Source organism: Schizosaccharomyces pombe (genome assembly GCF_000002945.2).
Source record: "Schizosaccharomyces pombe strain 972h- genome assembly, chromosome: III".
In the NCBI taxonomy this organism is placed as follows: Eukaryota; Fungi; Ascomycota; class Schizosaccharomycetes; order Schizosaccharomycetales; family Schizosaccharomycetaceae; genus Schizosaccharomyces; species Schizosaccharomyces pombe.
The window spans coordinates 1,474,047-1,497,474 of record NC_003421.2 but is presented as its reverse complement, the minus strand read 5'-3'; the positions used below and the strand labels follow the sequence as shown (position 1 = coordinate 1,497,474).

The 23,428-nt window shown below is 35.7% G+C and overlaps 7 protein-coding genes, 15 long non-coding RNA genes and 2 other non-coding genes across 24 annotated transcripts, besides 2 other annotated features; 12 read left to right on the top strand and 12 right to left on the bottom strand.

The window, feature by feature from the left end:
- The first annotated feature begins 33 nt into the window (after positions 1–33).
- SPOM_SPNCRNA.7396 lies at positions 34–307 on the top strand. The gene has a single exon (NR_196733.1). It is a non-coding gene; the product is annotated as a non-coding RNA (long non-coding RNA).
- SPOM_SPNCRNA.7395 lies at positions 132–551 on the bottom strand. The gene has a single exon (NR_196732.1). It is a non-coding gene; the product is annotated as a non-coding RNA (long non-coding RNA).
- Positions 552–595: 44 nt separating this feature from the next.
- Positions 596–939: an LONG TERMINAL REPEAT.
- Positions 940–1,042: 103 nt separating this feature from the next.
- Positions 1,043–1,755, bottom strand: SPOM_SPNCRNA.7394. Its single transcript, NR_196731.1, has one exon. It is a non-coding gene; the product is annotated as a non-coding RNA (long non-coding RNA).
- On the top strand, positions 1,093–4,687 carry pfl4 (flocculin Pfl4). The gene has a single exon (NM_001023202.3). It carries the CDS (start codon positions 2,708–2,710, stop codon positions 4,535–4,537), a length of 1,830 nt encoding a protein of 609 aa, NP_588212.1. The 5' UTR covers positions 1,093–2,707; the 3' UTR covers positions 4,538–4,687.
- On the bottom strand, positions 2,672–3,808 carry SPOM_SPNCRNA.7393. Its single transcript, NR_196730.1, has one exon. It is a non-coding gene; the product is annotated as a non-coding RNA (long non-coding RNA).
- SPOM_SPNCRNA.1201 lies at positions 3,880–4,801 on the bottom strand. The gene has a single exon (NR_150061.1). It is a non-coding gene; the product is annotated as a non-coding RNA (long non-coding RNA).
- A 194-nt stretch (positions 4,802–4,995) lies between these two features.
- ubp5 (ubiquitin hydrolase Ubp5) lies at positions 4,996–8,922 on the top strand. The gene is made up of 3 exons (NM_001023201.3): positions 4,996–5,087; positions 5,139–5,241; positions 5,321–8,922. Exons 1-3 carry the CDS (start codon positions 5,085–5,087, stop codon positions 8,539–8,541), a joined length of 3,327 nt encoding a protein of 1,108 aa, NP_588211.1. The 5' UTR covers positions 4,996–5,084; the 3' UTR covers positions 8,542–8,922.
- On the bottom strand, positions 5,965–6,284 carry SPOM_SPNCRNA.7392. Its single transcript, NR_196729.1, has one exon. It is a non-coding gene; the product is annotated as a non-coding RNA (long non-coding RNA).
- On the bottom strand, positions 6,462–7,264 carry SPOM_SPNCRNA.7391. The gene has a single exon (NR_196728.1). It is a non-coding gene; the product is annotated as a non-coding RNA (long non-coding RNA).
- Positions 8,797–11,335, bottom strand: ccq1 (shelterin complex HEAT repeat subunit Ccq1). The gene has a single exon (NM_001023200.3). The coding sequence runs from the start codon at positions 11,170–11,172 to the stop codon at positions 8,965–8,967; it is 2,208 nt and encodes a 735-aa protein (NP_588210.1). The 5' UTR covers positions 11,173–11,335; the 3' UTR covers positions 8,797–8,964.
- SPOM_SPNCRNA.7390 lies at positions 9,469–9,862 on the top strand. Its single transcript, NR_196727.1, has one exon. It is a non-coding gene; the product is annotated as a non-coding RNA (long non-coding RNA).
- Positions 10,055–10,301, top strand: SPOM_SPNCRNA.7389. The gene has a single exon (NR_196726.1). It is a non-coding gene; the product is annotated as a non-coding RNA (long non-coding RNA).
- Positions 10,471–10,889, top strand: SPOM_SPNCRNA.7388. The gene has a single exon (NR_196725.1). It is a non-coding gene; the product is annotated as a non-coding RNA (long non-coding RNA).
- Positions 11,001–11,508, top strand: SPOM_SPNCRNA.7387. Its single transcript, NR_196724.1, has one exon. It is a non-coding gene; the product is annotated as a non-coding RNA (long non-coding RNA).
- A 766-nt stretch (positions 11,509–12,274) lies between these two features.
- srp54 (signal recognition particle subunit Srp54) lies at positions 12,275–14,485 on the top strand. Its single transcript, NM_001023199.3, has 2 exons — positions 12,275–12,416; positions 12,897–14,485. The coding sequence occupies exons 1-2, from the start codon at positions 12,339–12,341 to the stop codon at positions 14,385–14,387; spliced, it is 1,569 nt and encodes a 522-aa protein (NP_588209.1). The 5' UTR covers positions 12,275–12,338; the 3' UTR covers positions 14,388–14,485.
- SPOM_SPNCRNA.7386 lies at positions 12,948–13,478 on the bottom strand. Its single transcript, NR_196723.1, has one exon. It is a non-coding gene; the product is annotated as a non-coding RNA (long non-coding RNA).
- On the bottom strand, positions 13,601–14,085 carry SPOM_SPNCRNA.7385. Its single transcript, NR_196722.1, has one exon. It is a non-coding gene; the product is annotated as a non-coding RNA (long non-coding RNA).
- A 331-nt stretch (positions 14,486–14,816) lies between the features above and the next one.
- On the top strand, positions 14,817–15,090 carry SPOM_SPNCRNA.7384. Its single transcript, NR_196721.1, has one exon. It is a non-coding gene; the product is annotated as a non-coding RNA (long non-coding RNA).
- A 418-nt stretch (positions 15,091–15,508) lies between these two features.
- On the top strand, positions 15,509–19,414 carry spc25 (Ndc80 complex subunit Spc25; the record flags this gene model as incomplete). The annotated part of the gene is made up of 3 exons (NM_001023198.3): positions 15,509–15,668; positions 15,717–16,130; positions 16,195–19,414. The coding sequence occupies 3 exons, from the start codon at positions 15,509–15,511 to the stop codon at positions 16,335–16,337; spliced, it is 717 nt and encodes a 238-aa protein (NP_588208.1). The 3' UTR covers positions 16,338–19,414.
- cnd3 (condensin complex non-SMC subunit Cnd3) lies at positions 15,516–19,272 on the bottom strand. The gene is made up of 5 exons (NM_001023197.3): positions 17,258–19,272; positions 17,086–17,217; positions 16,797–17,025; positions 16,639–16,748; positions 15,516–16,576 (listed from the first exon to the last, which is right to left on the bottom strand). Exons 1-5 carry the CDS (start codon positions 19,169–19,171, stop codon positions 16,334–16,336), a joined length of 2,628 nt encoding a protein of 875 aa, NP_588207.1. The 5' UTR covers positions 19,172–19,272; the 3' UTR covers positions 15,516–16,333.
- Positions 19,372–21,902, bottom strand: par1 (serine/threonine protein phosphatase PP2A regulatory subunit B-56 Par1). Its single transcript, NM_001023196.3, has 6 exons — positions 21,675–21,902; positions 21,536–21,631; positions 21,282–21,495; positions 20,196–20,950; positions 19,845–20,143; positions 19,372–19,755 (listed from the first exon to the last, which is right to left on the bottom strand). The coding sequence occupies exons 1-6, from the start codon at positions 21,696–21,698 to the stop codon at positions 19,497–19,499; spliced, it is 1,647 nt and encodes a 548-aa protein (NP_588206.1). The 5' UTR covers positions 21,699–21,902; the 3' UTR covers positions 19,372–19,496.
- A 147-nt stretch (positions 21,903–22,049) lies between these two features.
- SPOM_SPNCRNA.7383 lies at positions 22,050–22,685 on the top strand. Its single transcript, NR_196720.1, has one exon. It is a non-coding gene; the product is annotated as a non-coding RNA (long non-coding RNA).
- SPOM_SPCTRNALYS.12 lies at positions 22,359–22,441 on the bottom strand. The gene is given in 2 exon segments: positions 22,359–22,394; positions 22,403–22,441. It is a non-coding gene; the product is annotated as a tRNA-Lys (tRNA).
- A 362-nt stretch (positions 22,686–23,047) lies between the features above and the next one.
- SPOM_SPRRNA.04 lies at positions 23,048–23,256 on the top strand. The gene has a single exon (NR_151396.1). It is a non-coding gene; the product is annotated as a 5S ribosomal RNA (ribosomal RNA).
- Positions 23,096–23,428: part of a sequence feature (RNA overlapping with rRNA (SPOM_SPNCRNA.7382) was converted to a misc_feature.) that runs on past the window's edge.

Here is a 23,428-nt window from a genome sequence, read left to right as displayed (position 1 = left end):
CGACCCAAATTGTATGGGTAATTCTACTATTATACTACAATAACTAGAGAGCTTCCCATACTGGTTAAACAACGTTAATGCTACCTGCTAATGAAATGATGTTTACAGTGTAGATTACATGCTTTTGTCAATTGTCTATGCTACAATACTTTCATTCTCTGAAACAAAGCTCCTCCGGTAAATTAAATTGAAGGTGACACAACAATGTGCGAATTGTAAAAAGGCGTCTAAATGTATTATTGCTAGATAACTGTTGAAAAATGTTCATGTAGCACTCGTCCGAGCGTTTAAAAACAACTAATACTTCGGGATGAACTTGGTATTTTTGGATAAAATAGAACAAACCAATGTTTTCAAGTATGAGGACTAATTTCTCTAATAATCAATATTATTTTTAAAGACAACAATTGAAAAATGGTAAAACGAGTTGATTCTCGTCAGCTACACAATTTCAAGAAATTCAAATATCTCAAACATTCCACTTAGCGTCCTAATATTTTACCTCAAAAACGTTCGATTACGAAGGACTGTGTAATTCTTTATTACATTAACGTTGCTGCCAACCTCGAAAATGTTAGCAACGCAGTTTCGTATTTGTATAACGATACATTGATATGTGATGGGTTTTTTTTGCGATTTACAATATAGCGGTAAGCAGTATGTTAAAATGATAATCTTATATTTATTGTTATTAGGAGCCTAATAGTATCAGTCATTAAATACTGTTTTATAACTGAACTGAACAAGTTCAGTTCGTCTTAATTAATTCATAAGATTTAAAAATTCTATTATTGTTATTGGTAATTATCTAATCATACTTTAATAATATGTGTCTATTTTTAATAACTTATCACAAAAGAAATTGATAAAGCAAATAAAGCATGTGACATATTCTATTTTCAACATACTGTATCGTAGCGTAGTTTAGTATTGCTGACACAGAAAATTTGTTTAAGGCATAATTTACAAATCGTTAAATAGTATTTACCGATGCACTCAAATATGATAGAATTTTTTTTATCAGATCAACATATTACTTTATTCAGTGGGTTAACTAGTTATTATACTGTCTTCCGCAGATTGCGCTCCTTTAACTTTTTATAAGTTTTATTTGAGTTAAAATTAACTCTTAAAGTGCTTTATAACTTACAAATAAGTAATGCCACGTTTACAGGAGATATAATTATCGAGAAAATTAATTTTGCACGCGACAAATTATAAAAGTTAAGTATAAAGCACACCCAAATGGCATATGTGGATGTCTTTAGCCAGCCAACCTAATTTAAAAGTACCTTTGTAAAATAATGAGACATGAAGTCAATGAGACAGTATTTCAACATTTAGTCGTTCGAAAATATATATCTACGCGTCTATACTAAAGGTTTTAGTAAAGATTATCTTCCTACTCGCCCTTTGTGCTAAAACTTCAAATTTTGACGGATTCTTTCCATTTTTTGCATGTTTTCTTGGGACTTTCAAACAGCGCATATTTTGACCTAAATGATTTTTTTCTGGTAGTTAAATTAATCCAAACAATTACCTCTCTATTGTTTGCTTAACAATATGTCAAATTTACTGAAAGAATCATGCCGCTGCATGAATCGTTGTTACAAAATCAAATAAGGCAGTTAGGGTTATTTGAATATGTTTAAAGAAGCATTGAACCTAACTTCTTCCCTATCCCTTTCTCGATCTTTTCTACAGTACACTATTTGCTTGCATAGTGGCCAAGAAGACAAGGTGTGGTGGATGAACATACTTATTTATAGAATCATTTTACCATTGTAACAGAACCACCAATCCACTTTTTTGGACTTTGCGATTTCTCGGCAGTAAGTTTTGACCGTGAAGGCTATCACAACAATTCTCTCAAAAATGATAATCAGTTGATGCTCTTTGAGTCATTTAGCGGAAAATCTTGCTTTTGTTTCTCAATTCTGCTTCTTTCAAAAAGAGTTACAACATTTTTTTTGATAGTAAAAAAGGAACAAGATAAAACAACACAAGACACTTGGAAATCAATAAAGAAGAAGCTTTATGATCAGCCCTCTAGTTTTTAATAATAGCCCGGTGCTGCCATGCAACTGTTTACTTCGGTAAGTAAAAGTCGTCTTGGAGCACCATTATTTTCTCCCAAGAGAGGTTCTCATTAATTCGTTTATTATATTTGTCTATCATTTATACCGCGGTTTGTGGGACAATTTTCGAGAAAATGATGTGTCTTGCTAGAAAACCGGTAACCACGACTTCTTTATTTAGAAACAAGTCAAATTTGGCTTAAGTCTTAAAATGGTCAGCTTTTTTTTTCTAATTGCTGGTTATACTTTACATAAATTCAAGCCATTGACCCAAGATTTGTAGCTTGACTTAATTTAATTGAAACGAACGTCTTTTGAAAAGGGTTTGTACAGTTGAAACGATTCCAAAAAAAAGCAGTTCTTGGATTAATTTGGTCAAGAAGACCATCCAGAGTTAGTTGCTTTAACTAGATTTTGTTTCAGCTTTTTTTTTTCTTCTATACATTTTACGTTTTCTAAACAGCCTTGAGCTTTTACCTTTTTTCTCATTTTCTACAAGTTACTGATGAGATAGACTGGCTTATAAGTTATTTTACAGTTCTTGTTAATAATTCTTTAATCCCTTCTAATTCTTCTTTTCTATTCTTGCTTATAGCACATCTAATTTATTTAATCATTGGAAGTTCATCATGCTTTTTCTTCGTTTCTTTATTTTCACTTTTTTTACAAGCATTTTCACGGTGGTTGTTAGTGAGCCTCCTGTTTCTGCTAAATTTGCTAAACGAGTTTTATCTGCAACTTCCTCCTCTTCTTCCACATGTCCCGAATTTATTACAATTTTCTCAGAAGGACCTTCTGAATACATCACTACTATTTATCCATCGTCAAAGTCTTCTGGCCGCGGTACCACAAATCACAGCACAATATACACCACAATCAACAGCGGTACTGTAGCTTCCACATATACTGTCACACTGGCAGATGGCGACGTTGTGGTCAAAGACATAGAGCCCACTGCAGGAACGGTGACTACCACGATCACTTCAGGTAGTCACGAGTTCACTACCACTCTTGCTGAAGCCAGTGGTACTGTCCCTGGAACGGTTGAGGTAGTTGAGCCTCTAGCTGGAACTGTTACTACTACTATTCATTCCGGTAGTGTAGAATACAACACCACTCTTGCTACCGCAAGTGGAACTGTTCCTGGTACCGTTGAGGTTGTTGAACCCGCTGTTGGAACTGTTACTACTACCATATACTCAGGCAGTGAAGAGTTTACAACTACTTTGGCATCTGCCTCTGGTTCAATTTCAGGTACCGTTGAAGTAATTGAACCTACAGCTGGCACAGTAACTACCACTATTTACTCTGGCGACCAAGAGTATACCACTATCCTTGCTGAAGCCAGTGGAACTGTTCCAGGTACTGTTGAAGTGATTGAACCTGCTGTTGGAACCGTTACGACCACTACTTACTCAGGTAGTGTAGAGTATACAACTACTTTGGTACCTGCCTCTGGTTCTGTCTCCGGAACCGTTGAGGTCGTTGAGCCTGCGGTTGGAACTGTGACGACGACATTGCAGTCTGGGTCTCAAGCCTTTACAACCACTGTGCCCGCCTCCGGTAGTGTATCGGGAACTGTTGAGGTAGTTCAGCCAACTGGTGGCACTGTTACTAATACAGTATATGAGGGATCTCAGACCATTACTTCGACTCTTGCAACAGCTAGTGGTACTGTTCCAGGTACTGTTGAAGTTATTCTTCCTGGGCCTAGCACAATCTATTCGGGAACTGTTGCTACCACTATTACATATGATGTTTCTAGTACGCCTGCGTCTACTGTTGTTGTTATCCCTACTGCTGTATGCAATGGTGAGCGTGGTTTGCAATATGCCGTTTATAACTATGATATTTCCTCTTCGAAAAACCAATTTTGTGCAACTAGTGGTGTAACAGATGTTTCTTCTTTCACCCAGCCAGCCTATTTTGGATCTAGTGACCTTGACCAATCCTCTCCTCTATTCACTGGTGTCTTGAGTTCATCTGATAGTGTGCCTCAATGGACTTCTTCTTATAATCTTCCTGGTTATCCACCAGACGCTACTGCTATGGGTAGTACGAGCTCTGCCTGTAAGGTTATTGTTTATCAATTCTTTTTCAGGGTTCCTGTTACAGATACATTTAGTTTGGACGTCACTAACGTTGATGATGTATTTTATGGTTGGTTCGGTGACAAGGCTATTTCCGGATGGTCCAACACAAATTACGATACCTATGCTTACTGGCATGCTACTAACGGCCAAACCGGCATTGCTTCATTTAGCATGGGTTCCTTGACTGCAGACACTTACGTCCCAGTCAGATTTGTCGTTGCAAATGGAGCTGGTAAAGGTGGGTTTGATTTTAGCTTCGTCGACTCTGAAGGCAATTCGTATAATCCCACATCCTATGCTTATACAGCTACTTGCACTGAAAGTTTCTTGCCATTTGGACAAGGTAATGGGGGTGTGGATAACTGATTTTGAAGCGATTCGTCAAAATTTGAGTACGAATTGGATCATTTTTTGCAGCTATAACATATATTTATATACATATCATTTTTCAACAAATATTTTGTGTGATTGTTCAGCGCTTGTAATTTTGCTTTTACGATTATACCTGAACATTTAAAAAATGGCTTTGTATTAGTAGGATAATATGGTAATCTTTTTAAAATAATTACTAGTGTAGCTGTTTACAATAAGACAGTCATTCCTTTAATGCATTAAGGACAATGTAAAATTGGTAGCTTCAAGTCGTTATAGAATATTTTCTTGATTGACGCAAGAAACATTGAAGAGTTGAATAGCGCGAGGCAATAAACTAAAACAAATCAATTTTGGAATTTGCTAAAGAACTTAACGATAATAAAAAATATGTCGTTGTGTATAGCTTACGAGATGGTAGAATATAGAAATGTGCTAGGATTAATGTGACCAGAACCGATATTCAAATCCATTGTTTTACAGTCATTACTTGTTCCTTTATTATTTGAAAGCCTCACAACTAAAAAAATTCTAAGATTTCATGGTATTGAAGTTTTTGTTGATATCTCGGACCATTCTAACTTATAATGTTTAGGTCACGGGTGAAACTTTAGTAGACTCCCAAAAGTCACTCATTAATAATGATACACTCTTGAATGAGAAATTAAAAGAAGACTTTGAAGAAAATGTTTCCATTGGTACGTGTCGGTGTGACCACTTAGTGTGAAAATTACTTATGACCGGGTTATTTACATTCATGTTACTAACGGGTCATAGACGTTAAAATACACGAGGAATTGCGACGCGCTTTACCAGATTACGAAGAAAGCGGTTTTCAGAGATTTACTTGGCATATAAAGAGCTGGCATGAGTTGGATCGAAGAGCTGTGAGTCCCCAGTTTGCAGTTGGCAGTCGGCAATTTAAAATTACCTATTTTCCTCAAGGCACTCTTCAATCGGCTGGATTTACTTCAATATTTTTGGAATATATTCCAAGTGAAGAAGAAAAATTGAGCAATAAGTATGGTTGCTGTTGCCAATTTGCATTTGTCATTTCAAATCCAAGGAAGCCTTCTTTGAGCGTTGCCAACTCTGCTCATTGTCGATTTTCACCGGAGATTGTGGATTGGGGCTTCACTCAATTTGCCGAGCTTAAAAAGCTATTATGCCGGCAAGCTCCCGACGTCCCTCCGATTGTTGAAGATGGCGCCTTACTTCTTACCGCCTATGTTCGAATTCTTAAAGATCCTACTGGTGTACTTTGGCACTCTTTTAATGACTACGACTCTAAAATAGCCACCGGATATGTAGGCTTAAAGAACCAAGGTGCTACCTGCTATATGAATTCTCTCTTACAATCCCTTTACATAATACATGCTTTTCGACGAATCGTTTATCAAATTCCTACTGATAGCCCTCAAGGCAAGGACAGTATTGCATACGCGTTGCAACGCTGTTTCTATAACCTTCAATTTATGAATGAGCCCGTTTCCACCACTGAACTTACTAAATCGTTTGGTTGGGATTCTTTAGATTCGTTTATGCAACATGACGTCCAAGAGTTCAACCGTGTTCTACAGGATAACTTAGAACGAAGCATGAGGGATACTAAGGTTGAAAATGCACTTACCAACTTATTTGTCGGTAAAATGAAAAGTTATATTGCGTGCGTAAATGTTAATTTTGAATCTGCTCGTTCCGAAGATTATTGGGATATTCAGTTAAATGTGAAAGGAATGAAAAACCTAGAGGATTCTTTTCGAAGCTATATTCAAGTCGAGACGTTAGAAGGTGATAACTGCTATTTTGCTGATACTTACGGATTTCAAGAAGCCAAAAAGGGTGTAATTTTTGAATCTTTCCCTCCTATTTTACATTTGCAATTGAAGCGATTTGAATATGATTTTGAAAGGGACATGATGATAAAAATAAACGATCGATACGAGTTTCCATTAGAGTTTGATGCTAAAGCGTTTTTAAGTCCCGAAGCCGATCAGTCTCAGAATTGTGAGTATGTTCTTTACGGTGTATTGGTCCATTCTGGTGATCTTCATAATGGGCATTACTATGCGTTATTAAAAACAGAAAAAGATGGTCCTTGGTATAAATATGATGACACGAGAGTCACCAGGGCTACTTTGAGAGAAGTTTTAGAAGAGAACTATGGTGGTGATTATATCATGCATCCTCCTTTTAGATCTCCTGTCAAACTAAAAAGATTCATGAGTGCATACATGCTTTTATATTTGCGCAAAGATAAATTAGATGAACTCATGAATCCAGTTTCTGCTGATGAAATTCCAGAACATTTGAAAGAAGCTTTGAATCCCAGTATCCAACTTGCTGAACTTCGCAGAAAAGAAAGACTAGAGAGCCATCTGTATACTAAAGTGCAATTAATCACTCCAGAATTTTACAGTGAACATCATGAATTTGATATTGCCGATTTTGGAAATGCTTACAAAGAAGAAACTATACCTCAATTTCGCATTAAAAAGGAGGCCAAGTTTTCTGAGTTTATCCCAATTGTTGCTGAAAAACTGGGCTATCCTCAGGAATGTATGCGTTTTTGGTATGTTGTCAAAAGACATAACTGTACCGTACGCGTGGAATCTCCTGTGAACGAACTGAATTCTACAATGGAGGAAGTGAAAAACGTATGGAATTCACAAGGTGAAATCCTTCGCTTGTATTTAGAAATCACCCCAGAAAATGAGCTAAGCTCTTCTCTTACACACCAAAATACTGGAGAATGGAATGCCTTCATTTTTGTTAAATATTTTGATCGAAAATCGCAAGAGATTTCTGGATGTGGAACTCTCCACGTTAATAAAAGCGATGAAATTCGTTCAATATGTCCGTTACTATGCGAAAGAGCAAATTTACCGAAGAACACCCCGTTAAATATATATGAAGAAATTAAACCGGGGATGGTTGATTTTCTTCGGTTAGAAAAAACGTTTACACAAAGTGAATTGAGTACTGGTGATATTATATGTTTTGAACCATGCCGCCCATCTGCCTTAGAAGATGATATCGTTAACTCAGGTTTTGATAGTGCCCTTAAGTTATACGACTTTTTGAGCAATAAGGTTTTGGTATTATTTCGCCCGCGATTTATTGACCAAGATAGCATTATTGAATTTGAAATGCTGCTCGACCGAAGAATTAAATATGATGATCTATGTATTGAACTTGGTCAAAAACTTGGTATTGGTGCTGATCATATTCGACTTACCACTTGCAATCCATTGACTTATTCTGCTGGGATGGTAGTCCCTAACGATTCAAATATTACACTGTATGAAATTTTGTACAGCTCGGAGGAAGAAATGCCATCTAATGTTATTTTCTATGAGACTATGGACGTAAGTCTTTCAGACTTGGATCGTAAGCGTTTAGTAAGATTACGCTGGCTAGTTGACGGATTAGCTAATATCGAATTAGTCGAAGCGTACATCAATAAATCTGGGGATATCAACGACCTATTTGGTGCTGTTTGTGAACGATTTCCGGATAGCGATTTGCGAAAGAAAAAAGTTAGGGTATATGAGGTTTTTGAGAGTAGATATCATCGTGATCTTTCGTTGAGGACTCTTATAAGGACCATTAATCCTGCCGCTACTTTAGTTGGTGAAGTCGTACCCTTAGACCAGCTGCAGCTATACCCCGAAGAGAAAATTGTACAGGTCCATCATTTCCACAAGGATATTGCAAGAATTCATGGAATTCCGTTTAGTTTTGTCATTAAACCCCAGGAAAAATTCATCGATACAAAACTACGTCTTGCAGCTCGCACACAGTATCCAGAAAGCATTTTCAGCGTTATTAAATTCTGTGTGGTGGATTTTGATAACAATAGAGTTGTCTATTTGAATGATGAAGACATTACATATGATGTTGTTGAAAAACTAAACGGTACATTGGCTTTGGATCGTGCTAAGAAAGATAGTAAGAAGCCGAATATACTCGACCGTGCTATTCAGATGAAAAATTAGTATTTAAAGGCTTTACAATCCTTGCTGGTTGTTTGGTCCTTACCTGTTGAGCATAAGGTGCATGAAGTTTTATACAGGTTCGATATTGCGAGCATAACAAAATGATATGAAGCATAAAAAATTATTTCATCAATGTTGATATTGCATCTTTTGAGGATGCATATTCGAATTTGATACAATTAAAATCTTTCAAAAACAAATTCAAAATTAATGACATAGATCATTGAATCTAGTATGTAACGAAATGTCTAACTTCTTGATGAATATATGAAGAAAACCAATATATTTTTGCAACTGTTGAAAAATTAATACAATTAAAATTGTTTCATTAAAAGCTGATTACGACATAATTTAATCAAATAACCGTATGACTAAACGAACTTTTTATAGTTGATTCCACTGAAGTTCTTGATCGTTAATGATTTAGTTAGAATCAATAATCCTTGGTGATTGATTATGTGGAGTAAATTTGGGAAGAGACTTCTGCTCTAAAATTTTTAAGGTCTCCTCCAGAGAAGAGACCTTAGCGAGTAATGCTTCTACCCTTGAATCATTATAAACTTTTACCTCTTCCATAACTTTAGAATTTATAGCTTGTAAGCGCTTACATTCAGCTTGAAGTTTCGCAACCTCTTTGCTTTGCTCAGCAGCAAAAGTAGATGCATTTTGATATTGATTAGTAATGAAATCAGCGTCTTCTTTCTGTGTTTTTAACAGTTGAGTAAGTTTGTAATTTTTTTCGTTGGCTTCAATTAATTTGCCTTGTAGATCTTCATTCGAAAATTCTTGTACATATTTAAAGCCAAATTCTTGTTGCTTAGCTAAGTGGGTAAGCTCTTTTTTAAGGTTTGCGATTTCTTCAACCTTCTCAACTTCTAGCTTTGAAAGGTCTTCATTCTTTTTCTTCGATTTCTCCAAATCCAGCTTGAGCTCTCGAACAGTGTTTCTGTATTCTTGTAAATTATCCGTCAGCTTAGAAATTTGCTGCTCCAACTCCTCTGAGCGACTTTGTTGTACGTTTTTGGAATTAATGGCTTCGTGTAATTCATCTTCTACCATTCTTAAACGACGCTGCAGGTATTGGACAGCTGCACCTTGGAGATCATAATTATTGGAAAGTTCTACCTCATCAGCTTCCTGTTGAGAAAAAAAGTTTTTCTTTAGTGAGCTTGATGACAGTAAATCGGTGGCATTACTTGTTAAAGAGTGGAGTTTGGAAGGTGATTGCATGCTTTGCGACGAAGGAAATGTACTATCAGATGATTTGACAAAAGTATCGTTCACCTGAGAAACAGAAGGCTGAGAATCCCTTGGTTCTGCAACCGATAAGCTTGCTAAATCCATTAGAGGAGGTAGTGGCCAAGAAGAGAAGTTTTCTCCATTTTTTAACCAGGTCGCAACATTTTTAGCAATATCTCGAGTTTTTTCTGTAATAGAAGAGTGAGATTCTGAGCCTAGGATTTCCTCAAAGTTCCCAGATTTCTCAAACAAAGTGCTCAAATTTGAAGCTTCTGAATTTTCCTCGGAAGAAGAACTAAGAGTGGCAACCACACCCACAATGTTCACTAAAAATGAGGCATTGTAAGATGATTGAAAACATTTTATGGCATGTTCTATAGATCCCAAGTGAATGAGCCTAAGGACAAGGCTTTGAATAGAGGGCAAGGAACTAGTGACACTCATGTATGCTTCGATATCATAAAAAATGGTTGCACTCAAATCTGGGCAAGATTGAAGAAAATGAGAAGCGGAGGGAGCCTTTTTGGACACACAAATCCAAATTGCTGGATGTTGGCTAGTCTTTGCATCCTCTTCAGCCCATAACTCAGCATCAATGTTTTGAGATTTTAGCCATTGAGTAAGTGTGTTTGCAAGAAATTGGTTGGAGATAAATAAAAAAAATGTCTTAGAATAAGAGGGGGAAAGATTTTTGAATAATTCTTGCAAAAAAAGAAATTTTGAAGAATTTTCGGCATATGAAGAGAAATTAGAAGCATCTAAAGAAACGTGGGAATTAGTGGATTCAGCAGCGGAGGGATTTCGAACTTCAGTATCATACAGACTAGGATGCTTTGCAATGTTATGAGCAGATTGAATAAAAAGACGTATTTTTTCTTGGATTCTTGAATCGCTAGGACCAGTACAAAAATGGTCAATACAAAAGGCAAAGTATTGAACCAACCGATGCATCATTTTCCTTTGAAGCGCAGACATTGGAAGGCCAATATCTAGCACGCTGAACGAGGATTTAGAAGATTTAGTAATAGATTCTTCCGAAGAATCAAAGGCAGTGTCATTTTGCAAAGGAATAGGAAATAACTGCTGGGTAGAAGGGAATTCATCGACCTCTTGAGTTAAAAAGTCATTTTCAGAGTGATCCAAATCAGTCCGTAAAAATTTTTCTATCTCTCTTTGTTTGGATGCAGGTTCTTCATTACGCATGCAACTTAGAGGCTCTTCCAATTTTCTCTTATGGCCTGCTAATTTTAGAAGCCATACATCTTCCAACGGGCTAGGGCAATCCTCTTTGGCAATCCATCTATTACTGGAATTCACCTCAGAGTAAACCTCGTATTTCGTATCACTTTCATTGATAATAATTGAATTCGTAAAGTCGTTAATTTCGCTCATACTGCCATCCACGTTAAAATTCAACAAGAAATTGAATGTTTAAATATTGCAACACGAGACCAATTTAGCGTCCGAAAAGAAATAATTTTCGCACGTTTAGAGGAATTAGATGGTCTAAAAAGAGTCTTTTATTATCGTTTTTACAAATAACCACCCAAATGTTGTTCCCAGAATTCCGTGTTCGCCTTTAAATTTGTACATATTTTTACGAAATACACTGTGTAGCGGAAAATGTTTACAGCATTTAAAAGAGCTCTAATTACTTTTTTTCATATAACAAATCTTTATTTTAATAAAGTAACGCGTCACCTCTCTATTTAAGTCTATTATGTAAACAAATATAACTATTCACCCATAACGCGTAGTAAATGTTATTTCTTTTTCAAATTTTGTGTTAAGGGGTTAACGATTCTTTATCTTTAGTCTTATATTGAAAAAACAGCTAATTGCAATTCATTCTGGCTCTTATAAGGACTTGGAAGTGCTTTCCTTCGTGAAGTTTGGAAAAACTGGATCTTAAGACTAATTGCTGGATTAACGCACGAAAAATTCCAAAAAAGTTTAAGGTGAATAAGAACATACGCCTGAAAAATATATAAAAAGTTTCAAATATCAATCTTTTAGATCTTTTTCTATTAGCGTCTTAAAACACAAACTACAGCAAGTATGAATCAAAAGATTGTGGGACAAAGTTAGCCACCACGGAATTTACGATTCGTGTTTCTATTACAAATGTGAGAAAGAGAAGCATCAATAATTGTCAGGACCTAGTCAAACACTTTTACACATGAGTATAATCTTAATAAGTATTTTATTTTTTAAGATTATACCTACTGAACTTTTGCTATAGATTAATTCTAAAATATTATACAAACAAGGTATTATATAGGAATGCTGTGCTGCGCTATCCTGTCGATATATCACCTATACTGAAAACAATAAAAAGCTTGCAGGCGAAATAACTCGGTATTAAACTCAGTGAAAATATTTTTTAAAAAGATAATATCAAACTCTTCTTTACTTCATCTTTAGGCATTTATCATATTGCCTCAATTGTCTATTGACTTTTCGCTTGAAGACACTGCATGTCCTTAACGACTTCATCCTCTACCAACCACATTTGACGAACTTCAAATTGCCTGGTTGGAAGTTTTTAATCTGACAAAATGGTTTTTGCAGATTTAGGGCGTCGTTTGAACTCTGCGTTAGGGGACTTTTCTAAGGCCACTTCAGTGAATGAAGAGGTATGTTTTATTCTATCGAAAATTTGTTCTCATACGGAGAGTGAGCCATGTCATTTATAAAAATATTTAATACATCTTTGCTTGATTTCTTCAAAAATTTTGCATTTGCCATGTTTTACACGCTGTATATGAACATCGTTTCATGCTTTACGAAATTTGTCGATAAGAAAAATCATCTACCACAGATATGCTTTTCTAGTTGCGTAGCTGGTTTATCCAATCTCTTATATATATATATCTTGATTGCATATTGGGATTATCTTCGTTTACATCGACGTTACCTTGACATGAAAATTTAAAACCCTTTTTAATAATGCAATGTTAGATTTTGGTTTCAAGTTACTAAAAGGGTTTACTTACCAAGCAACTTTTAGGCAGCTGAAGATTTTTTTAATGACCTCTAGTTTGTTTTCCCAATGTTCTGTTTTGATTAGGATATCTATCGTTTTAATACGAACCTTTACTAATAATTTTATTTAGCTTGTCGATACTCTGCTGAAAAATATATGTACGGCACTTTTGGAAACAGATGTTAATGTGCGATTGGTTCAAGAATTACGTTCAAATATTAAGAAAAAAATCAATGTATCAACTTTGCCTCAGGGTATAAATGGGAAGCGAATCGTCCAGAAGGCTGTCTTTGATGAACTTTGCAGTTTGGTTGACCCTAAAGTTGATGCTTTTACTCCTAAAAAAGGGAGACCTTCAGTGATCATGATGGTAGGTTTACAAGGCAGTGGTAAAACGACAACATGCTCAAAGCTTGCTCTGCACTACCAAAGGAGAGGTTTGAAATCGTGTTTGGTTGCTGCCGATACTTTCCGTGCTGGTGCTTTTGATCAATTAAAGCAGAATGCTATCAAAGCACGTGTTCCTTACTTTGGTAGTTACACCGAGACTGACCCAGTCGTTATTGCCAAGGAAGGTGTTGATAAGTTCAAAAACGATAGATTTGACGTTATCATCGTTGATACATCTGGTAGGCATCAGCAGGAGCAGGAGTTGTTTGCTGAGATGGTGGAAATTTCAGACGCTATTCGCCCAGATCAAACAATTATGATTTTAGATGCTAGCATTGGTCAAGCTGCCGAATCTCAAAGCAAAGCGTTTAAAGAGACTGCTGACTTTGGCGCTGTAATAATCACAAAATTGGACGGACATGCCAAAGGTGGTGGTGCTTTATCCGCCGTGGCTGCGACTAAGACACCCATCGTGTTCATTGGTACCGGTGAACATATTAATGATTTGGAGCGCTTTTCTCCACGTTCTTTTATCTCAAAGCTACTCGGACTCGGTGATCTTGAAGGTCTGATGGAACACGTTCAGTCTTTAGATTTTGATAAAAAGAATATGGTTAAAAATCTTGAGCAAGGAAAGTTTACGGTCCGAGACTTTCGAGATCAACTCGGAAATATTATGAAATTGGGACCACTTAGTAAAATGGCTAGTATGATTCCAGGCATGAGTAATATGATGAACGGTATGAATGATGAGGAGGGATCTTTGCGTATGAAGCGTATGCTCTACATCGTTGATTCAATGACCGAACAAGAGTTAGATTCGGATGGTCTTCTATTTGTTGAACAACCCTCTCGTGTTTTACGTGTTGCAAGGGGTAGTGGTACAAGCGTTTTAGAGGTAGAAGAAACCATTTCTCAGGTCCGAGTATTTGCGCAAATGGCGAAAAAGATAGGAGGAAAAGATGGAATTTTGGGTAAACTTGGTGGAAATCCAGCCGCAGCTCTCAAAAAAGACCCTCGTCAACTTGCAGCTATGCAGAAAAGAATGCAAGCCATGGGTATGGGGGGAGGAATGCCTGGCCTCAATCCAGGTTCTATGAACTTTGGTGATATTTCAAAAATGGCTAACATGTTGATGGGAGGCGGAGGTCCCGGAGGGGCAGGTGGTATGGATTTCAGCGGTATGCTCAATCAATTTCAAAATATGCAAAAGCCTCCTCGAAGACGTTAGTTTACTTCCCTCGTTATTATAATGTACTCACATATGGCATATTTTACTCTAATACCTTATTTACTGTTTTATAAAAATATATGCATTAAAAATTCATCGTCCTTCTCGTTTTCCTTTTTCTTTCCCTAATTACTTAACGTTTGCTTTTATAATTGTGTAAAATTTGTTTCTATTTCTACTGAAGAGCTAGCAAAGTTTGCTAAACCGTAAACGTGAAGCATCCTTGTATGATTGCTCTCGACAATTATTTGCAGATTTCTTAAGAGCTCGGTTAGCTTATGTTAATTGCTCTTGCTTCGTAAAATGAGAATTGGATTTATTGTATATTAATAATGGTAGTGTATTGAGAACATAGTTTTTTAGCCGATTAGGATTAAGTTTTGGGTTTTCTCATTCTATGCAATCACATGAAAAAGCTTCTTGAAAGTTTCAAATTTGTGCTTTATTAATCTAATTACTAGTTTGAACAATGAAGGATACCTAAAAATAGGCCAAAAGGCTTGTACGTAGAAAGCATAAATTAGAACTAACGGCAACTGGAAGCTATATTTGAACAGAATGCAGAGATGAACTTAAGTGGAAGATTCTATAGAAGCATGAATTTTAATATATTCGTTGAAAGAAATGGTGTTTTAACCGAGTCTTGAGACAAATGTAATTAGAACGATTTGTACTTACAACATTAAAGAATTGAGCGAAAAATGAATGGCACTTAAAAGTAGTAATGTCAAGCTTATGGTTCAAATACCTGTTTCACAATGAAGCGTAAATGGTTGAAATGATTAAATCCCTACCATCAAATCCTGTAGTGTGTTTATATAAAATCAAAATAAGTTTTACTATCTATTAGCTTTAAACATAAGGAGAAATTAAACGGTTTTATTGCTTTATGCCGTGAAATTGCAAGTCTCGAATAAATGCCTATGACTTTTAGTGGAACCAAAGCTTTTGCTAAATAAAAGCCACCAAACAATCTATTAGATTTATTTCCTACAATACGATTTATAGAATATATAAAATTGACATGAATTAGAAATTTTTTATATTCTGGTTTTATTAACACACATCTTTCGATTAGCATAACATTGAGCACTCTACTTTAGAGAAAATCATTTTCTTCTATGTCTTTGGCAAACTTTCCAACGATAGAACTTGATTACGATAGTTTGAAATCAAAAATTTCGAATTTCAACAGCATCTTCGATCGATTCTTGCAAGAAGAGAGAAAGAAGCTTCTGAATAACAAAAATGAATATTTGCGTCAATTATCTGAAATTAATGGTACGTTTATAGTGATTACTCTGCTTTTTTAAGTTAACATTGATCTAGAGGCACAAAAGAAGGCAGAGAAAAGCCTTGAGCAAACTGAGGCTCGAAAACAGAATTTTACGGAATTATTAGAAAAAGAGCATGAGGAGCAAGCTATTACAGAACAGGAAATATTTTCGTTTCAAGAAAAGCTTGATGCAATGTTGAAAAGGAAACAAAAGCTCTCTGAGGAACTTGATCATTACCGCGCAATCATCTCGTCCAAAAGAGAGTTGAGGGCTCAAGAGATGGAGGCGAAACGGAAACAGGATTCTTATAATAATCCAGAGCTTAAATTTTGGGAAGATTATTTGGGCTTGAAAATGGAAGGAGTTCATGACGAAGTCATCAGATTTATATTTACAAACATTGATGAAAAAGATTGGAACAAACAATTTTCATTTCAAATCAATCTTGCTGAAAGGGATTATAAAGGTAAGAAATCTTTTGGGATTAAAAAAATTATTATTTAGATTTGAGCTTAAACTAATCCCTTCAGTCGTGCATTGTCATCCACCTCTACCACATGTTGATGATTTGGTAAACAAGGTTAATCGCACTAGAGACTTTTATCAGTTTCTGAAAGATATGCGGAAGGGATTCCGTGAACTTCATAGAAAGGATCTGTCTCAATTGATTTAAAGATCTTCTTCTTGTTTAACATAAACTTCCTCCTCGTCTTCCATGTTGGCTTCCACTGTATCAGGAATAATTTCGCCAGATATGGCTTCAGCTCCAGCATGTTCATTCTCTTCAGCATTTTCCATTAATCTTTCTTCTTCTGTTTCTTCAAATTTGGATCTAGCTTCTTCGTTTTGAAGCAACATCCTTTCAAATTTCGCAAGTATGCTCAAACTGGTGGAATCCATGGTGAAACCATGCTATACATTATTAGTTGAAAGAACCATTTTGAATAATTCTCGCTGAATTAGTATTAACTTACACTCTCGTATGTTTCTAATTTGCGTTTTGTCCTCTGATAATCTGATGAAGGCAAGTCAGTAGGGATTTTAAGCTTCCCCAATAAGGATATCATAAATTTTCTCTCTTTTCCTACATTTGTTGTTAGTATTAATGTCGTTTCTTGTATTTAATCCCCACCTTCAGAAGCATTAGGTAACGACTCAAAAATCATGTTTGCTAAATGTAGATGTACATTATGATTTAAAGCGATATAATCATCTCCTGTTTGTGTTTTTCTTTCATACAACTTTTCGTTGTCAGTCCAATCTAACATTTGCTGAGCTATGTGTCCTATGCTTAATTGAACATCATCTTCATCAAGATCGCGGTATATTTCTAATAAGCTTAATAGTGCATCGCAGAATATCTAAAATGCTGTTAATTATCTATTGTTTGTTCAATAAAAAATAATGATAATTTTCCTTACAGTAGCTATTCGCCATTGATTCTCGTGTGCACCAAAGGCATAAACAGGAAAGAAATAGCCAAGAACTTGCCGTAGCGCATGATTATCAACTGTGTTAGGCTCAAAATATTGAATGATGAGGGGTTTTAGAAACTAGTTGTTGTAAGTAAGTTATAAAAACACAGCAACATACCAGTTCGTCTCTGTAATGCAATATTACCAACAACTTGGCTATCGCCTCAGCACCGAGAGTCTGTAATTCGGCATTTTCGAATTCCCCTAAAGCTTCAAAAAGTATAGAAGAAATAGCATCTTCATATTCGGTGAACTTGGCTTTTCCATGTTGTATTAACATATCAGTCAATGTACGAATTGCGGTACACTTTAAAACCACAGAACCTTTCTCGTAACAATGTAAATACAAAGGAACGTTTTCAAATGCAAGATCAGCATTCAACAAGCAAACCAAACTAAGACACTCTAATCCTTTTTCTCTAATTGGCAAGTCATGGCTCCTCACAGCCGGGATAATTAAAGTCTTAAGCATGTCTACCATATATAAGTTTTCATTTAAGGAGGATGTGATGTTTTCAAATAGACACTGAACGTACGAAAGGCATCTTAACTCATTAAAAGCTTCTTTATATCCATCCATGTCGTCAGGTTCAGGCTCATTTAGTTCATTAGGTGGTAAAGATGGAGATGGTGACTTTTGCGAAACAGTAATCTCCTCACCCTCATAATCATTTTTATTCAGTTCTGGAGCATTGCTGTTCCCTTGTTCCTCAGTCTGGTTTTGTGAATGTCCTTGTTCAAACACCTCCGTAATAATTTCAACTAGCAATGAGCAAAAATCGTTTTCAGAAGAGCAAAGTTTCCTTAATAGTTCTATATGTAAAGAGATTAGTGAATCTGGAAGGGCCATAGTAGAAAGACTATTTGTAAGACTCTTTAAAAGCTTTCTGCGACCAATTTCATCAACCATGTCCTGGCTTAGACCAATGTATAACAGTTGTTCAATTATAAAACATGACTCATCATAAGAAGACTTGTCTCTAAGAGAAACATACTGCCTTTCGATATAATATGTAAGTTGAACAACTTCAGGCATTTTATCCAAAAGGTCAGTGTAATTTTTCTCTATACAAATTTCATTGAATGTCCTAGCAAGCAAGGAAGACTCAGCTGTAAGCTCTAACCAAAATTGTTCGGGGAATTCCAGCTGAGACAAACTATCCACGCGTACATCAAAGAATTTTTTAATTGCTAAAACTGCAACATCAGAGTTGTTAGACACATCAAGTCTCTCTAGAAGTTCCAAAAGATTGTTATCAGCGTTTTCAATCCACTGATATGCAAGCATATCAGCCGCGGCTTTTTCAACAGATTCATCACGATCATTTAATCCCCATTTCAATATCCTTACTCTCTTCTTTATGCTTAAATAACGAAAATCTCCTATTTTCGGTAATACTCGGGCATAGACACATTTTCGATTGGCAGCATCAACATCGCGTGCTCTTTCAAGAATAAAAGGGAGAGTTGAGTTGCTAACTTCAATATTTAAAAGAACAGACCTTCGCACTTCAGAGCTAGGATCGTTTTGCAATAAAAATAAAAGAATATTTCGAACATCGTTTTCTTCGTCACCGGTGTCTTCTTGAAGCCGAGATAAAGCAACAACAGCTTCAAGGCGGACTATCGATTCCCGGTCTAAAACTCTGGACAAAAGCTTTTCTTTGAGGGTATTGTAAAGGTCATCATCAATTTCTTTTACACAATTAACCACTCTGGCAATAATTTGGCAGCAACGATATCTTACAGTTTTATCTTTGGCATCTAACCCACGAAGTATATGTTTTAAGATAGGTTGAACAATGTCTATCTCAGGATCCTTCTGCTGAAGGTAATTAACAAAGGTTACTAGGAACCTCAAAACGCGGTCAGCATTTGAGTTTCCTTTTTTAACAGTTAATATAATATTTAGCGCCCTTAGGATGTCGGTTTCAAATCCTTCCTGCGTCCGTAGGGTAAACAATTTGTTGCATAGCTTTCTATGACCAGCAATTGAAGTTTGACTAGATGAAATAATTTGAATGCAAGACATATTCAATAACAATTATATTATGCCAATTTTAGTGCTTTTGCTGAAGTTGAGGAGCACCTCACTGGCATACCTACAGTTGGCTCTCAGTGGTAGGTTAAGCTGGGGTATGCAAACAAAAAAATGAACCCTTCTAGCTTAGGCCCACTTGAGATTGCAACATTCAATTTGAAAAGAAGATTGCTACCAAGTTACCGATTTATATTTTATTACAATCAATTAAAAGAAAAGGAAATACTAACTGAAAATGATATAGTATGTAAAATGTAAAAGAGGGAATATTAGAGACTAAGTACAATATATGGATCATTATTAAAATATGCAAGTCCTAACCATTGGTGTAGTCAAGTGAAAGTTTTTTTAGTCTCTCAGTAGTAGAGTGCACAGTAGTAGGGTTTTGAGATTTAAGTTTCATAGCATTCTCTTTAGCGATGTTTTCTAGTATAGTCCATCTTTCTTCTCGTATAATTTCTTCATCTTCTTTTTTCCGACGACTCTCAGAATACTCAGCATCAACTTCATCGAATAAAGAAGGATTAATGTCCATGAACAATTTTAAGACGTTACAAACCATAGAATGTATAACTCTAACAAAACGTCAGCAAGAACTAATAAACCACTTTCTTTATCTTAAATAAAGAAAATAAAAAGGGATTTTAAATGAGTAACTACTTACCTATTCCAGTGACTTTTTGAAATTTCAAAGAGTGCGGGATATATAATTGGTAGTATAATGTCAACGTTTTCTTCAACCAAATGCACGAAATAGTCGTTGTTAAAAAAATATAAAGCTCTTTCAGCAACTTGGAAATTTTGGCTAGATATGGATGTTGCCAACTTGTGGAAGAGCGGCACCTGGATCTTTAAAAACTCTGAAGGTTCCATCACTTCAATAATATCTTCAATTTCATTTAAAAATAAGACTTCTTTTGAGCTATTTACTTTCGGCCAGTATCGAAGTAAGCCCAAGACAACCTATATTGTCATCGTTAGATAAAACGTAAGAAACACTAGGAAATATACATACCTCTTCTGTAACAGATGAATCCTTTTCAACAAATTGAACAATTCCATAAGCAATTTGAGGGTAATAAAGGGGAAGGGATTTGGCTTTATGTAAAGGAATAAGAACACGTGACAAGAATATTTTGTGTTCCTCTTTTAGTGGTAGGGCAAATCCATTAATGATACTCCCGAGGATTTCCAACAGTTCGGCAATACCATTAAATTGCTCGTTCTCATAGACAAACTGCAAAAATAAATTATTAATTGAGCGCCTTATGAACGCACGAAGAGAAAGAAACTTTCCGTATATTCTATGAAGTGTAGTCTTTAGAAAATCACGTTCCCTAGGATCTTCGCTGTCGAACAATACAAGTAATTTCCTAATAAATTTTTGATTAATATACACCTTGGCTACGGATGTATTCAAAGACGGAGATTCAAAAAATCTTAAGAAAAAATCGTAAACAAGGTGAAGATGGGGCCAAGCAACTTCCAAAGCCGGCTCATCTTCTTCAAGATCCATGATTTCACCGGGAGGATTAGAAGGAGGAGGTAAAGGACGAAACACATTTACTGCAAACATATGAACAATGGATGGATACAATGACTCATCAATTGCTTCCTTTCGAACAGATATTAAATCAATGAGATCTTGAAGAGCCTCTCGCTTCACTTCTTTTCCGTAAAGATCGGTGGAGGGATCGTTGAAATCGAAAACAACGCAACATTGTTCTAATTTTTCCAACGCCAGAGAGTGCCATTTATTAACAGGAACATCTAAATAGACAGGTTAGTAAATTAAATTGGTTGACAACAAAGTATATTGATAACACCTCAGTGTTTGTCAACACCAAGTACATTAAATCAGAAAGAAAATCCTATTCAATGTTTGTGGTTTAAATCATCTCTTAGTAAAATAAAATGAAATGTGAGAAAAAATGGAAGGATTCCTTTTTCGATATCAGACACATCAAGCTGAACAGTAAATCCACAAGCGACACCAGCATGTGCCGCATTGAACACCATCCAATTTCATGACATTCTAATAAGAAACAAAATCTTTTATAACTACTTAAAACAATCAATGAAGTGTATCCATAAAACATACCAGTAAAGGATGGAAGACGGACCAGGTTTCGATTTTCAGATATATGGTAAAGGGATGAACGTTGTTTACGAACAGTCCTGACATTCTCTAATAAGATCTCATCTCTAGGAGTTGGTGTGGTATCAATAGGTACTTTCTTTCCTGAATGTTTTGGAACAGTAAGAAAGTCGTTTTGGGCACCAATCACAGAACCATTGGGATCCGTCGAGGGAGACTATGAAAATGTTAAAAGTAAGTAAAAACCTTTTCCGTACCTCTTTCGGAGCCTTGCTAGAGTCATGGGAATTCGATTTTTTGCTTTCCTTCTTCTTGCTAGACTTCTGGGTATCTTGAGATTTCCCTCGAGAAAGCTAGATTCTGGTTAATCAAATAAACACTAGATATGGATCTTACCATTTTGCTTTTAATCCCTTTCATCTTGAGGGCTATTTGGAGCGCTCCAACCCTTTCTTCTTTGAAGCTTTCAAAACAAGCCTACAAATTTGGAGACAAAGGGAGTTCAATTTGAAGCTGTTTAGCAGCTCTTATATAACCGTAAAGGCGCTTCTAAATAGCAAAATTTTCGAAGAAAATTCAGCCGCTTTCTGAGAATTTAACACTTTTACTGCTTTTTTGGAATGTACCGACAGGTGGAGATCCGGTCGAGGAAATACCGTGTAGCAAACACACATAACGAAACATAACACCACTTGAAAATTTTGTTTAATGTACCGGTACGTGAAGCTACGAAAGTACAAAAGGTCGTAATTTTATTTAACGATTCTTTAATGTACATCGGAAAGTGGGTTTGACAATAAACAAAGAAAATAAATGATACTTACCCAAATTTCTGAAAAAAAGCGTAATTGTATATGTTGCTTATAAGCTTTCTAACATCAATCTCATTTCATAATCTCCCAATAAGTTAAAAAATTTACAGCAACGTGCTAACAGTATGGATCTATCGGTCGTTACATTTTAGGGTTCGCAGTTGATTTCTACTTTATACAAGAACGAAAATTTAAATGAAGCCTTTATTTTACAAAACCTTTGAGTCAGTGATCGGTGCATCTCATTTCTCAAAAATGTAAAAACTAACTCCCAAGGCGAGACTCGAACTCGCAACCTTCTGATGACCATCATAAGAGTCAGACGCTCTAAACCGATTGAGCCACTCGGGACTTGCTTGTTCATTACGAGATTAAGTACATAATATATATTTTACAAAATGTAGTGTCTTTTAATTGTTAATAGTCAGAATGTCTTTTTACTAAACATTCGTTGACATTTTATTGTGAAGCTTAATGTTGATTAAAATGTCTGTACGCCAAATTATTTTTGAGGCTTCATAGCTTAGGCTAGTGGGTGGGTTGCGAAAACGAATGCATTGACTGGTTTGAAATTGGTATTTATTCTTTATTTAGACACAGCACTAATGATACTGGATTGAAAAAAATTCCTTGAAAAGAGTTACGAATAAAAATACTAAAGTATGGTAAATATATAAGTGTTTCCTTCCCTACCCCAATGAAACGAGACATTCGAGTGAACTACTCCTATTCTCGTACTAGGAATAGCATCGCAGGGAATAGATGCTGTTGAGTTCACTAGACTTGAGAATGCATATAAAAATCAATTTTGTACGAGCGAGTAAATCGTCAATTTTTGTTAACGTAGCATTCCTATCAATCTGAACAATTTTTTTTTTTTAGTTTTCAAATTATTTCAATGATCATTCATATCAAGATTGTCATTTCTCAAGTTATTTTTCTATGAACTACTCACTAGTTAACCTACTTGAATAACAGAATAAATACTATTATTTAACACAACAAATGTCTACGGCCATACCTAGGTGAAAACACCAGTTCCCGTCCGATCACTGCAGTTAAGCGTCTGAGGGCCTCGTTAGTACTATGGTTGGAGACAACATGGGAATCCGGGGTGCTGTAGGCTTCCTTTTATTCTTTTTGCTTTTTGTTGTATTTGTTTCTAAAGAGGTATAGTCCAGTTATTATTTCTATTCATAGTCTAACTTCCAATGTATGAGGAAAAACATACATAACAATTAACTAGCTTGTTCAAGCTTCCATCATTACGATGGATTGGTGAATTACAGACAGCGTGAAAATGGAAAATGGAGTGCTTCCATTTTCCATTGTCTTTTA